The sequence below is a fragment of the Phyllostomus hastatus genome, unplaced genomic scaffold (assembly GCF_019186645.2).
Source record: "Phyllostomus hastatus isolate PE091 unplaced genomic scaffold, TTU_PhHast_1.1 phas_contig_86, whole genome shotgun sequence".
NCBI classification, from domain to species: Eukaryota; Metazoa; Chordata; class Mammalia; order Chiroptera; family Phyllostomidae; genus Phyllostomus; species Phyllostomus hastatus.
Window position 1 is genome coordinate 19,370,008 of NW_025333977.1, and position 16,472 is coordinate 19,386,479.

The 16,472-nt window shown below is 36.2% G+C and overlaps 1 protein-coding gene and 1 pseudogene across 2 annotated transcripts in view; both read right to left on the reverse strand.

The window, feature by feature from the left end:
* Nucleotides 1–2,253: 2,253 nt before the first annotated feature.
* LOC123827662 lies at nucleotides 2,254–2,375 on the reverse strand (annotated as a pseudogene).
* Nucleotides 2,376–12,104: 9,729 nt separating this feature from the next.
* The window catches only part of PDCD10 (programmed cell death 10), a 43,707-nt gene continuing 39,339 nt past the window's right edge, over nucleotides 12,105–16,472 (reverse strand). For both annotated transcript variants that reach the window (XM_045851617.1, XM_045851618.1), the window contains exons 6-8: nucleotides 15,554–15,632; nucleotides 15,298–15,380; nucleotides 12,105–12,588 (exon numbers count right to left, since the gene is read on the reverse strand). In XM_045851617.1, the coding sequence (XP_045707573.1) occupies nucleotides 12,507–12,588; nucleotides 15,298–15,380; nucleotides 15,554–15,632 (244 nt within the window). In that variant the 3' untranslated portion in view covers nucleotides 12,105–12,506. The remainder of the gene's footprint in view (nucleotides 12,589–15,297; nucleotides 15,381–15,553; nucleotides 15,633–16,472) is intronic.

The following is a 16,472-nucleotide window of genomic DNA, read 5'->3' on the forward strand; positions in this document are numbered from 1 at the left end:
ACAGGTGCTTGAACCATTAGAGTCCATGGCTGGACTCTCATTTTCCTTAGGTCCAGTATACGTAACCTCCTTATAATTCTTGGAATTAATGTGTCAAGAGTGGCTCTATAAAAGGTCAAGTGCCACGTTTTTCTGAGGCTTGTAAAGGCCACTGAACCAACATTTAATCTTTTTCCTCTAGCTGTCTTGCAAGGAGTTTGGGTTTCCTACCCACATCTCTTTCTTTCCTTGCTAACAAAACCCTTGTTTCACATAGAACGCTGTGTCTAACACCAGGCAAGATGGCCTGCCTTTTTCTTAGCTCCCCTTACACACAGGAATGGCCATAGGACACACAACACAACTCTGGCCATTGACGTCATCCATGTTGCGGGTCCCGGAAAGGCTTTAGTTGTGTATGGTAGAATAGGGAGGAGCTCCCTTCTTCTTCGCCCTGCCCTGAAGGTGGACATCGTGACTGGAGTAGCTGAGGAAAAGACAACACAATCTCAGAAAGGCAGTGCTGGAGACATTTAATCAGCACTGGAGACATTTAAGCAACTGCCTTTTTCTAGATCTTACATTAAAAAAAAATTCCTATTTACTTAAACAGTAAAGTTTTGTTACCTGTAACCTAATACAATTAGGAAGATGACATTTGTCTTTTTAGAAAATACTAGAGAGTACGCAAGGTGTAAGCAATGAATGCAGTTTTAGACTTGTTAGACGGAGGTTTCTGAGAACCAGCCAGGTGGGGTGTCCAATCAAGAAGGGGTTCAGAATGTGGGACTGTTTTCTTTGCTTTTTTATTTAAGCTACAAGGAGGGAAAAATTAAGAAAATAAATATAACATTTTGGTATTAGGAAAATAAATGAATACCTAAATATCAATAGTCTGCAGATAGAATTACCCTAAAACCCATTAGGCAATACAGATCAGGCTATTTTGATGATAAAAACTAAGCTCACTCAGATAGCAGAGGAACGAGGATTTGTTCTGTAGTGCCATTAAAGAGGAGGGGAGGGAGGGGGAAGAGAGACAGACAGACAGACAGAGACAGAGGGTACTCCTAGAGCAGGAAGGGACTGCAGCACCAAGTCTGATTTAACACTATGACAAGTACTGGAAGGTCATTCTGGAACCCAACCAGGGAAGGCTAGGAATTGGATTATTTTATTTTAACAGCAATCAATTAGGATTTTCAAGTAAATGTACCTTGAGAAACTCTCCAGCTCTTTCTTTTCATTTTTTATTTTTGCTTCTACACCTTTTCACTACAAATTGACAACTGACCCTCACACAGGTCAATTTCCCCACCTCATCCTTACTGTTCCTGCTCTCTCTCAACGTTACCCATGGGCACCCGTTCTGCTTCACAGCGTCATTGTACTCCTTCAGCTTCCCCTCCCACTGCCAACTGGTCTTTACAATTACCCAGTTCAGAAGCCGAAACAAGAATCTTAAGTGGCCTGGCTCACAATGACTGAGCAAAGCCAAATTATGAATCAGCAATCTCAAAGGCCATTCACCTGCAATTTTTTGCCCCTGGATGGTTTCCACTCCTATGCCAATCAGTGTGACTGGTCACATTCAAACAGCCAAGATCCCTTTCCTCCAGCAACAACCATGGGTGACGCAGTCTCCTCCAAGAGTCTGGAGGAAACTGAGGTGGCTCATCTAGTGCTTCTAAGTACCATCGAGAAAGGAGACAGGTAAGAAGTAGGTTAGTGAGTATACTGCTATGCAGAGAGTAACTTCCTACCCATACTCACAAAACAAGGCACTGTAGGATAATTACAGAATAAAATGAGGTATTAAATATGCGTGTGAATAGCTGATTTGATTTAGAAAGATGACTGCTATTGCCCTGCAGTGGTATCAAATGACTCGGTTTATTTTCTCAAAGACCTTAGTAACACATGCTTGAAAAAGCTTAGCACTTTTCTCAAAATATAAATGTCAAACTGTCAAAATCGTAAAAACTCTCTAAAACAATTTTTGGAAAAAGCATAATAAATACAAAAGAAAAATACATAAATTTATGAAGAAGCTAAATGCAAGTGCCAATCAGGAAAGCAGGTGAAGTAGACCAGTATGCAGCCATTTCCCCCCACAGAAATCTTAGCTCGTTTGGGATTCAACCTATATAATTTCTAATTCCATTTAGAACAATGTCCTGTTGACAATTTGTAGCTTTTTAGGCAACGTGCTGAGGTGAAGAGAGATCTTTAATGAAGCGCTATTTGCTCTTTTATTTAGCATCTTTACAAAACAAGAAGTATCTCAATTATGTCATGCAGAGTGAAACATTTTAGTACATGTATAAGGTCAGGTTATTTTAAACTGGCAAGAACAGATACTACACTTGATCTTAGCCAAAAGGCCGAGAAGCGATGGGTAATGTTATTATTTTAGTATATTTATAAGGTAATGCTATTTAGAATTGTCCTCTAGGACTTTCTGTTCTTCTAATTTCTTTTCTTATAGCTGAGATGTGTATTATGGAAACTCGTTTTACATCTGTGTTCTTTTATCCCATGAGCTTTGTCCCTCCTTTGTTTTAGTATTAATTTTAGCATCTATCTCAGGTCTTCCTTAAGACATCTGAAGGTTCAATAGTTTATAGCATTGTCTTCCCTGATTCTTTGCCCTGCTACTCTACAAGAAAATAGAAAAAGCCCTTTTTCATGAACACTTTTACTCATTTCTTAATCTTCTCCAGATTTTCTACACTTAACATATATTTGATATTACTGAAGCAAAGGTAGTCTAATGAGTCATTCTTTCATTATTTAGGAAGTGCCTGCCAAGTGGTAAGCACCATGCTGGTTGTCTTTCCTCTTTTGGTCTCTGAATAATTTTGTGTTTTAGGAAGAGGGTGTATTCTGTAACATTATAATGTCAACAAAATTATTTAACAAATCTCATTCATTAGTCCTATTTATATTTCAACCAAAATGAACTACATTTCATCTTTCTTTTAGGCCTACTTGTTTGGCAAGCCATAACTTTGGAAGGTGTGCAGTCAAAACACTACTTATTTGTAAAATCAAAAATTTAGACAATTTTATATTCAGAATCCAACTTACTGTAATGACTGACCTCATTAGTGATGTCACCATCACATTTCAAAGACAATGGGATATTCCACATGTAAATTAAATTCTAAATTCAGATTTTTACAGTTAGTTCTTCTAGTTCTACAACTTATTTTTGTCATTCTTCAAGAACACTTCTTTTCAACTATGGTATCAAATTTTACTTGCCCCATAAGTTGTGAATTTCATACTCTGGGCAGGCAATTTCTTGAATGCTGTAGATTGAATCATGGTCCCCAGAATTCCTATATTAAAGGTTCAACGCCCAATGTGGTATTTGCAGATGGGAACTTTTGGAGGTCACTTGGTCATGAGGATGGGGCCCTCATGACGGATTAGTGCCCTTGTAAGACACCAGAGAGCTTACTGGGTCAGTCTTTCTCGGCCGTAGGAAAACACAGTGAGGAGGTGGCCATCTACAAGCCAGGGCGAGAGCCCTCACCAGAACCTGACTATGCTGACATCCTGGTCTGACCTCCAGCCTCCAGATCTGTGGGAAAAATAAGTTGTTATTGTTTAAGACATAAGCTTATGGCAGACTAGTGTGAATTTACCCATTTACAACACTAGATTTTACTCCAAATTCATACTACTCTGTCACTTATCACAATTTGCATAGTTCACTGGATTCAACAGCCACATTATTTAATTTAAAGTCTCTGAGTAAGCATTCCATTCTAGCCAACATGAATATGCCATTTTACAACTTTCTCAGAACAGAAACGTGTATCCCAAGTCACTGGCAAATGAGCCCCCAGAGTGCCAAGACCAGGGAAAGTGCAAAGCAGCATGTTTCCTACTAGGGCTGCGGATGGGAGGGGACAGACAGAACTGAGGGGAGCCCCCAGCTTTTTCCTGGATCTGTCCACCCACACAAAACACCAGGCAATGATTTACCCCTAAGGACCAGTCTTTCAGTCCATAAGTTTCAGGAAATTCAGAGTTCACAAATCAGCAAAATTATTTCAGAAACTGAGAAAGGAAATTTCAGGTTTGGAGAATAAGGATGGGTGTCTGATTCTCAGTATGCCCCCGTGTCCTCTGAGCTGAAATGATAATTTCAATGATACATTAAACCTTAGAGGACTTGTGCTTTCAGTGTCAGGAGAGAGTAATCGCTACAACCTTCAGATCCCCTTTAAGTGGGGAAGAAAAACTCCCCCATTGTCACACTTTCCTACTGCTGGCAAGCCTGCAAGGGAGGAGAGTAAGTAAAGAGGAGTTTAAGAGACTCCGTGGAAAGGAGTAGAAAGGACAGAGGACTTGGGAAAAATAAAGGTACAATCATCTCTAGAAGGAGAAAGTGCAACACTAAACCAAAACGCTGATCATAGGCAGTTGACTTTGATAGTTCACAGGACGAGATACACGGAAGAGGCAGGACTGGAGGTGGCGGCTTTGATGAATCATTGTATCCAGAAAAGAATGAAGTGGTAGAAGCGAAGAAAATAGAAGGGCAAATTAAGTATCTGATGGTGATAAAAACCCGAAAAGGCACTGTGAGCTTTCTTTCCCCAACATCAACACATTTCTGCTGCTGAAAGTACCTTTCCTCCAAAAAAAAACCTCTGAGGAGGTAAGTAAAACTTTATCAGCATGCCCTAAATAAATAAAATATCGTCAAGTAAACATATGGCATATGAAAAAACTAGCTTGATTCAGAAGTACTATGAAAAGAAAAACAAAAACAGGGAGTAATGAGAACTGGTTGAGTGCAAGAAAGAAAAAAAATTGTATCAGAAATCAAGATTAAATTCAAACATGCCTGAGAAGGTAGATTTGGATAAAAATTTAATAAAAGAGTCTTGAAAAAAAAAGCAGGAAACTACAACCAAGAGAAATGAAAACAAAATAGAGCAAAATGTTAAAAAGGTTTGAAAGTGGTTAAAACAGAAGACAAGCCAAGAGAGCTCAACATATGTTAATTGATGTTCCAGGACGAAAACAATGGAATGGAATTAATACAGAAAACTGTCATCCAATAAAACTTTCCAGAAATAAAGGAAGACCTCAATCCACACGGAGAAAGGGCCCATCAAAGTACCAGGAAAATTGGTACCTGGAATGATCAATTCGGGTATATATGCTAATAAAACTTCTGGACTCTGAAAATTAAAAAAAATTTTTTTCAGGATTTCCTGGCAAAAAGATAATGTAAAGGCATGAGAACTGGACTGACACTGGGCTGTTCAAAGCAACACACAGGGCGGTGCAAGAAGCATAGGGTTACTGTCGTAGGTGAAACCCAGAGTTATTTTTGTATTATTGTTATTAATTATTGTAGAATGTCCTTATGAACTGTAAACCCACTTTTGCCTCACCCTGTACAAACCAAGGCAAAGGTGAAGCTACATTTTCAAGAAAGTCAAGGAAAGGAAATGTGAACCAAACATGATATAGACAGCCAAGATATCCTTTAAGTATCAAGACTACAGGAAAGTAATATTGAACATACAAGAACATACAGAGACTGAACATACAGAGATTATATAAATATGCATACACATATGTATGTATACATACATATATATATAATGAAAGCTACTAAAGAATAAATTTCGTCTAACCTAGATAATTGAGAAAACTTAGGTAAAAGCACTAATCATGAGCACTTTGTCTATTTAATTGTACTGTTCAGACTGAAGCAACGGTGGGACCAGAGGTGGTAGGATATGTTTTGATAACGTAGGAAAATGCAAAGAATATGAGACATGGGAGAGAAAAAGAAAAATGTAGAAAAAGAACACTGACTCTCACTCAGGTAACAGGTGAGGGTTACAGGATATATTTTAACCTGACATACCAGACAGGACAAGAGAAAAAAAGGGATTATCAGTCCTATAAAATATTAATCCAAAGCCACAAGGATAAAATATAAACCTTCCTAAACACCAAAAGGAACTGTTTTAAAACAACAAAGTAGCCACACTAAAAAGAAAAGAACACACAGAGTAATTATAACAAATAATGTACAGAATTAAGCCCACATGACAGTCATCTCATCAAACGTGAATGGGTTTAACTCAAGGTAAAAAGACAAACTTCAAAAACATTAAACTAGACAAAAAGACACTTTATAATGTTAAAATCCACATTTCACATTTAGGATATAACAGGCATGAGTTCCTATACAACAAATAACACAAAAAACCACCTATATAAAACAAATACTAGAAGAGAGGCAAGGAGAAACAGAGGAACACACCATGAATAGACACTTTCATTCGCAGTACAACACATGTCAGTAAACAAAAAAAAGTAAGGATATATGTTCTGGATTTATCTTAAATACTACATCCTTATAATAGAGAATACACAATCTTCTCAAGCATGTTTGAAACATTTACAGAGATATCCAAAAACCTGATCATATATTAGGGCATACAGAAAATATCAGCAGGTACTATATAAAGTTATTACAAACTACTTGCTAATTATAATGCAATAAAAATAGAAAATAATGCAACCAAAAAAGCTCTTCCACTTGGAAATTATTCTAATAAACTTAACTCTTACACAAAATAGAAAATACAAACAAAAATTACAGAATTTCTGAAAATGATAAATACATCTACGGAATGCATTCTAAGCAGTGATCAGAGAAAATTTCACAGCACTAAGTACCTATATAAATAAAAAAATGAAGATTAATTGTATTTCCATCTGAAAGAGCCTAAAACAAAGTAAAACAAAAGAAAGCCCATGGAAGAAATAATAAAATACAAGAACAGAAATTAACATTTGAACATTTGAAAGTAGACGCAGAGAAAAAGAAAAGTTCATCAAATTAGTGAGTAAAATCCTGTAAAAACAAAAATATCAACAAAGAATGTGCTAATTTAACAAAAAGGGGGCAAAGTACAAATATACAGAATAAGAAATAACGAGATGTAGCTATTGCTAGAGAAGAAACTTAAAACATAAAAAATTTTTCACTCACTTCAATGGAAATACATCTGAATACCTAGATATGGATACTTTCTTAGAAAAATACAGCAAAATGACTCCTGTACAATTAAAGAAAACAATCTGCATAAAAGAAAAAGTTATCAAGGAGTTACTCCACAAGAAAGCATCAAGCCCTGATGGTTTCATAAAGGAACTGATACATTTTTCTACAATAAAATTTTAAAAGTTTGTATGACAAAAACAGAAAAATCAAAATCACAGAAAGACATAAAAGTGGTCCTTACATATGAATTTTAACTTCACTTACAGGAGAAATGAAAGTTAAAGCTATAACGGGATATCATTTCTTACCATCTGATTGGCCAAACTCAAAAGCTTGACAATATATTGCTATTGAAACTTTGGGGAAACAGTCTCACACATTCCTTGTGGGATCTGAATTGCTACCACCTTTATGGAAAGGAATTCGGCAATTACCTAATAAAGCCACACATGCATATGTCCTTTAACTTAGTAACTCCACTTCTAGGAATCTACTCTGAAGGTATGCCTCAAACAAAACGGAAATGGGTAAGATCATTTACTGTAACATTTGTTATTTTGCAAAGTATCGAGTACCACCTAAATGCCTGAGCATAGTGGATTGATAGGATAAAATAAGGTACTTAGATGCCATGGAACACTGAGCATCTAGAGGGGAGGGCAAGAGGGGGGAGATAGATCTATGAACTGGCATGGAGCAGTTACTACAGATGTTTAGTGAAAAATGCAAAGTTAATAAAAGCATGTATGTGAAACAGCTAATAAGCACATGAAAAAGTGCTCAACTTCATTCATCATTGGGGAAATGCAAATGTAAACCACAGGATACCACTTTGTATCTGCAAGAATGTCTATAAACAGTTTTTCCCAAATTTCGGTGAAGATGTGGAGAAACAAGAACTCTATGTTGCTGGTGGGAATGTAAAATGATACAGCCACTTAGAAATCACTTTGACAGCTTCTTAAAAAGTTAAATATAAATTTATCATACAACCCAACAATTTCACTAAAAGGAAATGAAAACCATGTCCACATAAAGACTTGCAGTTGAATGTTCACTGCAGCATGATGTATCACAGCCAAAAAGGGAGCAACTCAGATGCCCATCAACTTCCAAACAAACATGCATAGTTCAAATAATGGAATACTATTCAGCAATAATAGATAGAAATGCTGATATATGCAATGACATGGATGGACCTCAAACACATCATGCTAAGTAAAAGAAACCAGAGCTCAAAAGGTAACACTGTATAATTCTATTTACATGAAATGCCCAGAAAACTCTAGATGGAAAGTAGCTCTTCCTTGCCAGGGTGAGGTGGGAACAAGGATTAACTGTAACCAGGCGTGAAGAATTTTACTGGAATGATGGAAATATTCTAAAACTGAATTGTGGTTGGAATGCACAACTCATAAAATGAGTGAATTGTGTGGCATTGAATTACATAGCTCAATAGTTTTGTTTTAAAAAGGATATATATGATGTATTTTATGGGATATAAATTACTCATCGATAGTTATTTTTTTAAAGAGCATGTGTGGAGAAGGACCGACCCTATGTTTACCTGACTTGTCCACTTTTAGCTTTATCTGAAAGTTGTATCCCAAGGAAGTTCTCAGTCCTAGGCAAACCAGGAATGGTGTCCCTACCTGTATGCCACCTTTTGTGCAAGAAAGAGAGGGACTCAGAAAACAAATTTACTGCTTTTCTTCCAAAAAAGAAACATGGGAAAAAACAGAGAAGCTGGATACCTACAAGGTGGTGCCGGAGTTGGGCAGAAAATGAGTGACCCTTCTCTCTGTATGCCCTCGTACAGTTCTGACTTTTAGAAGCGTGCTAATGTTCAATACATAAAAAATAAAATTAAAGATGGGAAGTTTGGGGGGGAGGGACCTTAAACTTGGAAGAAAACTGAAACAAATGAACCCGATTTATTTCCAACAAATAATCACAGTGAAAGAGAAAAAAAGAATGACTCGAAATAATTTATGAATACGGAATATAGCCATATATCCTTAGTCTTGGGCAGGGTACAGACAGGGAGAGAATACAATCTTATAGGCTTTTAAGCGTGTATTTTACAGTGATATAGGCAGAAGCAGGAAAAAACTACTTTAGATGAATCATAGGACTAAACAAGTGAATATACTGACAGACTTTTTGGGGAGCCAGGATTCCTGGGAAGAAGGGACACAGAAATATGGGATGAGGAAGGAAGGAAAGAACCCTATGAGGATGGGTTGAAATTGGAGGTATTAGTGTGAATGCGTGATTTCTAAAACCAAATATGGATGGGAGCCCATGTAACATGCATGTGTACGTGTGTATTTGTGTGTATGAACATTTCCTAGTTCCGTCTGCTGAAGAGGCCGAGCCGCAGCAAAACACCGAGTAATGATAAGCATGCCCAACAGCCAGACAGATCTATGTATTTTTCATTCCCAAGGATTCCCTGAAAAAATTGCTGATTCCAGATCCTGGAGCATCTTTTATTTAAAATAATGTGCTAAAAAAATAATTAAAAAAAAAGCAGATACAAGGAAGTAGGAGCCAGAATGAAGAAGCTCCTGCTGGCCAAATCTAAGACAATTTAAGCACCAAAGAATTTGAGCACCGAAGTTAAGTAGTGAAACACAAGCCATTAAGAAAATAGAAAACCAGGAGTTTAGAGCAATAGCTAATATAAAAACTCACGTGGGCACACAGGGATGGGTGAAGGAGAAAGGAGGGCTCCTGCTCACAGCAGAATGCTAAGTGCTAACTGGTACATGAGGAAGAAATGCTGGAACTGGGAAATCATCCTCCAGCTATCCAAACAAAGAAAGAATGAGCAAGAATCATCAGTGGATGTTAAATCCTGGGGGAAAAAATACTGTTGTTACCATGGACTTAAAAGAATCTCCCACAGATTCTTCATTACAAGCATGATAAAAAGAAAAACAACCAGTAACTACACTTTGGAGAAAGTGAACAACACCCCGACCTGGTGACCAAAATTAACATCTCCAATGACGAGCAGATGTGACACCAACGTGGTTGGTATTCTTGGAGTGCATAACCTGAATCTAATGATGAGACCCCAAAAAGGGGGGCAGAGGAGACAGAAGACTGTGTCCTTCAAAAACATATTACATTAATGCCATGAAAGACAAAAGGGGTCACAGGGAAGAGCCAGAGTAAAGGAGACTTCAGGGAGGGAAAATAAACAAGCGAATGTTAAAATAAAAATGGCAACACCTCAGTAATGGGTAAATCTGGTTAAAAGATGTATAAATGTTCTTTGTACTAGTCTTATTTTTACCGATTTTCTGTACATTTAAAAACATTTCCATAAAAAGTTAAAAAATAATTAGAAGAGACTGATCTTGGGTTGTTAATCTCGTGTTTTGCCTAATACAGTTACTAAAATGTGGTTATTAAAAAAAAAAGACTACCATCTACGATTTTGTCATTTCGTTTAAAGGAAGTATGAGGGGACATTTTAAACATTTAAAAAATAGCCATCATCACCAAATAAGAGTGACCCTTTAAAATAAAATTTAGATTTCTAAAAAAAGACATCACATTGTCCTAGCTTCTCTGACTTCCCCGTGGACCAAGGAGAGCTCTGTCAGCCTGGTGTTAGGGAATCAGTATTCCAAACAAGGTCCATTTTTGGCAATGGATGAAGTAGTTTTGTGCAAGGAGAATGGAGTCTGGAAACAAACGCTGAATCAAACCATGGCTCCAGCTGTTACCATCTCTTGTAACCTAAGCTTTCTTCGTTTTCTCCAAGGCAAGGCACATAGCCAAATCATAGGACTGTGGGGAGAATTAAATTAATACATCTAGAATAGTGCTTCACACAGAGAAGGTGCTCAGCATGTCTCCTTGTCTTCCTTTCCTTGGGAGCCACCTTTCTGTTCTCTAGAGATGTTTCTGTCCAGGGCCACACCAGCCCTTTCCTCACTGACCTGAATTCAGTCCTTCTAGGATTATGTAAGAAACTGAACTATCCCAAGAATAAGCCTCCTTTCTGGAGGTAAATATCAGGAAAACCAAAGCCAGAGATACTAGATAGTGGAATAAAAAGTACTGGTTTATGTTAGAAAAGTCTACTGCTCATAAAAAATAATTATATATTTTTCATGTATTAATGTCTATTTTGCAAATGACCATCTACTTCCAAGAGTAAGTAACAGTTTATGTCAAAAATAAATAGTATTAATATCACCAATTCTATTTATTTTACTGGCTATTATCTTAAAAGAAAAAAAAATCAATTCAGTAAAATGTCCATAAAGTATGAGATTTCATCCAGTAGTCTACTGTCTTTTTGCTTCTTTCTACATATTTCCTATATCCATCTGACAGGACAATTTCCTTTTCTAGCGCCAATGATAGTAATTCTTTAACAATCTTTTTAAAAATGAAGAAAAGTTTTAAAAATAACTAAATTGCATTATAACAAAAAATTATATTGCCAACAGAAATTTAGTTCAACATTTAAAATCTTTATAAAAGATAAACAAATTCTTATCTTTCCTTTATTTCATAACTGAAAAACGAAAATGCTTAACATGAATGTTTGATACATAATTTCCTTAGAACTATATATATTTAAAGAGCGTATACTATTATCAGCACTCACGACAATTTCAAACCAACTAGCATTGGTATAGCTTCAAATCACTATTAGTTGTGGCTATTTTGGAGAAAAAAGGTACAAAGCTTATTAGGGCCTAGCACACAAGAAAGACTTGTTTTTACATAGTCATAGAGTTCAAAAGTGGCGTTATAGTGTAAAGACACTACAAATTGCCATCTCTCTCATATGTATCTTAAAGCAGGCTGGAAAAATATTCAGTACCCTATATATAATTAACTAAAAAAATACTTCCATTGACTACTTTTTGCCCAGAGTGAGTAAGGAACAGCTCCCCCCAATTTTTTTTTGTGCTGCTTTATTATCTGATAAACTGCTAATAAGCTCCTATTAGTAGTTCTTTAGATATTAACCCAAGTAGTCTTGGTCTTTTGATCATATATATATTCACATATATATGCATCCGTTTTTTCAAGTAAAGAAATGTTTAACAGATGTAAACTATTTATTGAATATTTGCCACCAAATATTGTTAAATACATTATCTTGCAGCATATCGCTTTCAAGTTAAAATGTCAGAAACAAACACCAATATTTACAATTCTTTTAAGGAATGTTATATAATGACACATTAAGGCGTAAATTCTTTTGGCTTATAATTCTTAAAAGAATGATAATAGCAAAAGTGATGCAAAATCTTCAGTGTGAGATTATGATTAAGCTACATTTTACAAAAATATGGTGTAAGATGGCAATAATCCCATTCAACATCCTGGATTAGATCCCTTCAGGAGGGACTGATAATTTATACAGTCAAACTTTAAAATTTACAGATAAAGGCAGTTCAATACTGCCACTGAGAAGTACATCTCTCAACATATACAACTTTCAGGCCACAGTTTTGAAGGTCTGAAGTATCAAGTTGGTTTGATGAATTAGTCGGTTGGCACTTATGAACACATTTATTGCCCTGTTCAAAGAAAAAAAAAGAACAAGCATTAATTTTATACAAAAATTCATTATTTATAAATATCTATATTAACAGTAGCGATGAAATAATTTGGGGAATAAAAGGTGAGTCAGTATGGAGTATCATAACTTGTATTTCAGATTGGAATTCAATGGTCCTCAATCATTTGAAACTAGGAATTACTGACCCCTAGTGGCTCTGGTTGGCAATTAGGTGTTGGAGGGCTGCTAATGACAGGTGGCACCTGAACCATCAGGGTTTATTTATAGGTCAAACAAATAACTGATTCAAATGTACTCTCCAGCTGTGATTTCATAGAAGTTAGCAAGATAAAATCTGCAAAAGTACTACACTCAGTCTCAGTGTCAATGGGCATTATAAATACTTAAGAAAAAGTTAATTACTTTCAAATATGATTCATCCCAATCTATTTTCAACAAAATAATCATGTGGTTTCAATATTTTGGAGCTGACAATATATAAAAACATATTCTAAAAAAATTATGCTGTGTTATCCCACATTTACTATCAGGCCACCTCCATGTATCTAAGTAAGACAGAACTGATGCCCCATTATGTGGCCTTACCAGTTCTTTAATTGCATAGCTAAAGACTTTATTTCCATTCCAGGCATTTCTTAAAAAAGAGGAACGCTGAGGAATTAAGTTGAATCAATGCAAATTTATCCCCCTATTGAAAGACAGCTCAAAGATCAGGCTGTAGTAATAACTTCCAGTTTGAGGAAACAGGTACAAAACTCCCGGCACATTATTCATACACAATTGTAATTGTAATTTAAAGAAGTGCTGAATGAAGAAAAAGTAATGGAAGGAAGCCTGAACAATCCACATGCCTGTCTGAACTGTTAAAAATAATTTTGGGGCAAAGGCACTGGGACTTTTAAATGTTGAACCCAAGTCATTCTAGACTGAAAGTAATTTCAGATGAATGAAAATTTGGCTCTACATGAATTTCTACCTTTTAATGTACTTTTTCTGGTAATTCTTAATTAATTAGAGTCAGAAATAACGATCCCAATGTGTAAATTATTCTTTTAATGTGTTTTTGGTTATTTGGGTTTAGCAGAGGAGATCAAGGAAAAACAGATGTAAGTTTATTTTCAGAACACACCTGCCAGCTTACTAAACTGAAGCATTTCCCATAGACAACCTAAATAGTAGTAGAATGGAATAAAAAATCATTAATACTTTAACTCAGTATCTTTAGTTCATAATATAAATGTAAATGGTTTGACCTATTTGAACAATTAAAAATAGCTTTAAAATCAATAGATCACATTAATGCAGTATTATTTTAAAAATATTATTACAGCCCTGGTTGGGGTGGTGCAGTGGGTTGGGCATCGTCCCACAAAGAGAATGGTCCCCAGTTCAATTCCCAAGTCAGGGCACATGCCTGGGTTGCGGGGTTAGTCCCTGGCCAGGGGTGCATACAGGAGGCAACTGATTGACGTTTCTCTCCCTCTCTTTCTCCCTCCCTTCCCATCTCTCTAAAAGTAAGTGAATAAAATTCATTGCAAAATCCCATTGGGATTTTAAAAAACTGAACCCAGGAGAATCTAATATGCAAACAGGGTTGAGAACCATTAACTTTAATGCAGCAGCTCTTAACAGACATACAGCATGAGTATCATCTGGAAATTTCTTAGAAATAACATGCAGATTCTTGGGGCCATCCTCAACAATAAGAAACTTTCAGTATGGAACCCAAAAGCAATTTGTGCTTTAACAAGCCCTACAAGGGATTCTGATGCTACTAAGAAAATTGGGCCAATAAGCCAAATCTTACCTTGTTTCTGTATGAACTGCATGCTAAGAATACTTTTATGTTGTTTAAATGGTAAAATAAAAAATACATACAAAGGAATAGTATAATGTGACAGGTGGAAATTACACAAAATGCAAATTTCAGTGCCTATAAAGAAAGTTTTATTAGAAAATGGCCATAGTGCTTACTTGTTTCCTTATTATCTATGGCTGCTTTCACACTCACTGCAACAGCACAGGTGAGGAGGGAAGCTGCCACAAAGCCCACCAAGTCAAAATATTTGCTATTGGGCCCTCTTCAGAAAAAGTCTACCAACAACTGGTCTAGACTGGTATGACTGGGTTATCCACCATTCACTTTCATTTCTAACAGCTTATCTTAGTAGTTGATGTAAGTATTAACAATACACTAAAAGGGCTTAATTTATATGGTTTTAGTATCATATAAACCACGTAATTTATTTAATTTTAAAAGAGAAGGCCTTGGCTGGTGTGGCTCAGTGTACTGAGTGCTGGCCTATGAACCAAAGGGTCGCTGGTTTGATTCTTGGTCAGGACACATGCCTGAGTTGTGGGCCAGGTCCCCAGTGGGGTATGCACAACTGGCAACCACACATTGATGTTTCTCTACCTCTCTTTCTCCCTCCCTTCCTTTCTCTCTAAAAATAAAAAAAATCAGATCTTTTTTTTTTTTTTTTGAAAAAGAGAAGGATCACCCTGGCCAGGTAACTCAGTTGGTTGGAGCATCTTCCCAATATGCCATGGCTACAGGTTCAATCCCTGGTCAGGGCATATACAAGAATCAACCAGTGAATGTATAAATAAGTGAAACAACACTTAAACTGTTGTCTCTTTCCTCCTCACTTTCAAATCAATCAATAAAAACTAAAAGAGAAGGTTTTAAATACATAAAAGTACTTACTTGCCATCTTTAAAATAGGTTTTAAGAGTATCACTGAAACTTTTGGAATATTTTACAAATTCTTTCTTTTGGTGTTCAAGTGCCTATGAGACATAAAAAAAAAATTAAAAATACTAAGAAAGAAAAGAGAAGTAACACAAAAGCCAAAGACAGGAGATCATTTCCAGTAATCGAACCGTCTTGTATTTAATTCTATAAAACAACTAGGTATAAACCCAACTGGGATGGCAGTGTGCAAGGCTTCTAGTAAACTTACCCTGCGGTTCTGGTATTGATATTTCTTGAAGACATTATTCACTGTATCAAGAAGTTCTTTTATTGCACTAGCTATATCCCTGTCGGATAAGGAAAAAAAGAATCTTCTTAAAATCAGTTACATTTGAAAGAAGGCTGTGTATATATTTTTAAGAATTACTATCCACACTGTTAATTACCATACCAACACTCTGTCGAGCACAAACATCTGACTAGCTGGCTGAGTGGGAGGGAGTTTTTGCACGCACCCTTCTGTGATCCTGACTTCTCTTAACGCTGCTGACCGAACATTCCACAACATCAAGTTTCCCAATTTAGTAAACATTTCAGTTAGCCTTACTTGAATTTAAAAGAATATGCCTCTGCCTCTCATCTTTTCCAGTTATAGTGTTTCCTTTCTCTCACTAATATAGCTAAATTCAAGCTACCATATTCTCTACTTTTGCTATCTCATGAACAGTGATATGACACTTTGCTATTACATGTAACTCATTTCTAATATTAACCAACACTTTGAGTTATATACCCAATAGTTTGATGTTTTAAAATACTTCCTCCCAAACATAGCTCTTCTTGCCACACATTTACCTTCTATCTATGTCCCCTCCCCATTCCAAGCCTATATGTATACATTTAAAATATATTTAAATTTCTGGGAGAGACAGTATCAGAGTATTTTTTTACCTTAACCTTTCCAGTAATCACCCTTTGCTACATCTGTATGCATCAACACCTCCCTCCCCCTACTAAAGAGAAGAAATCCGTCAGTTCTCATTTGACTATTCCTCCTAACCATGCCATCATTTTTTCTGAACTCTTGTCTTTTATATCTATGCTCTTTTCAATTTTCATGTTCTAACTCCATAGCAATGTTTTTGTCAAACTGCATTTAACATAATTCTGCAGTCTCACATTATCCA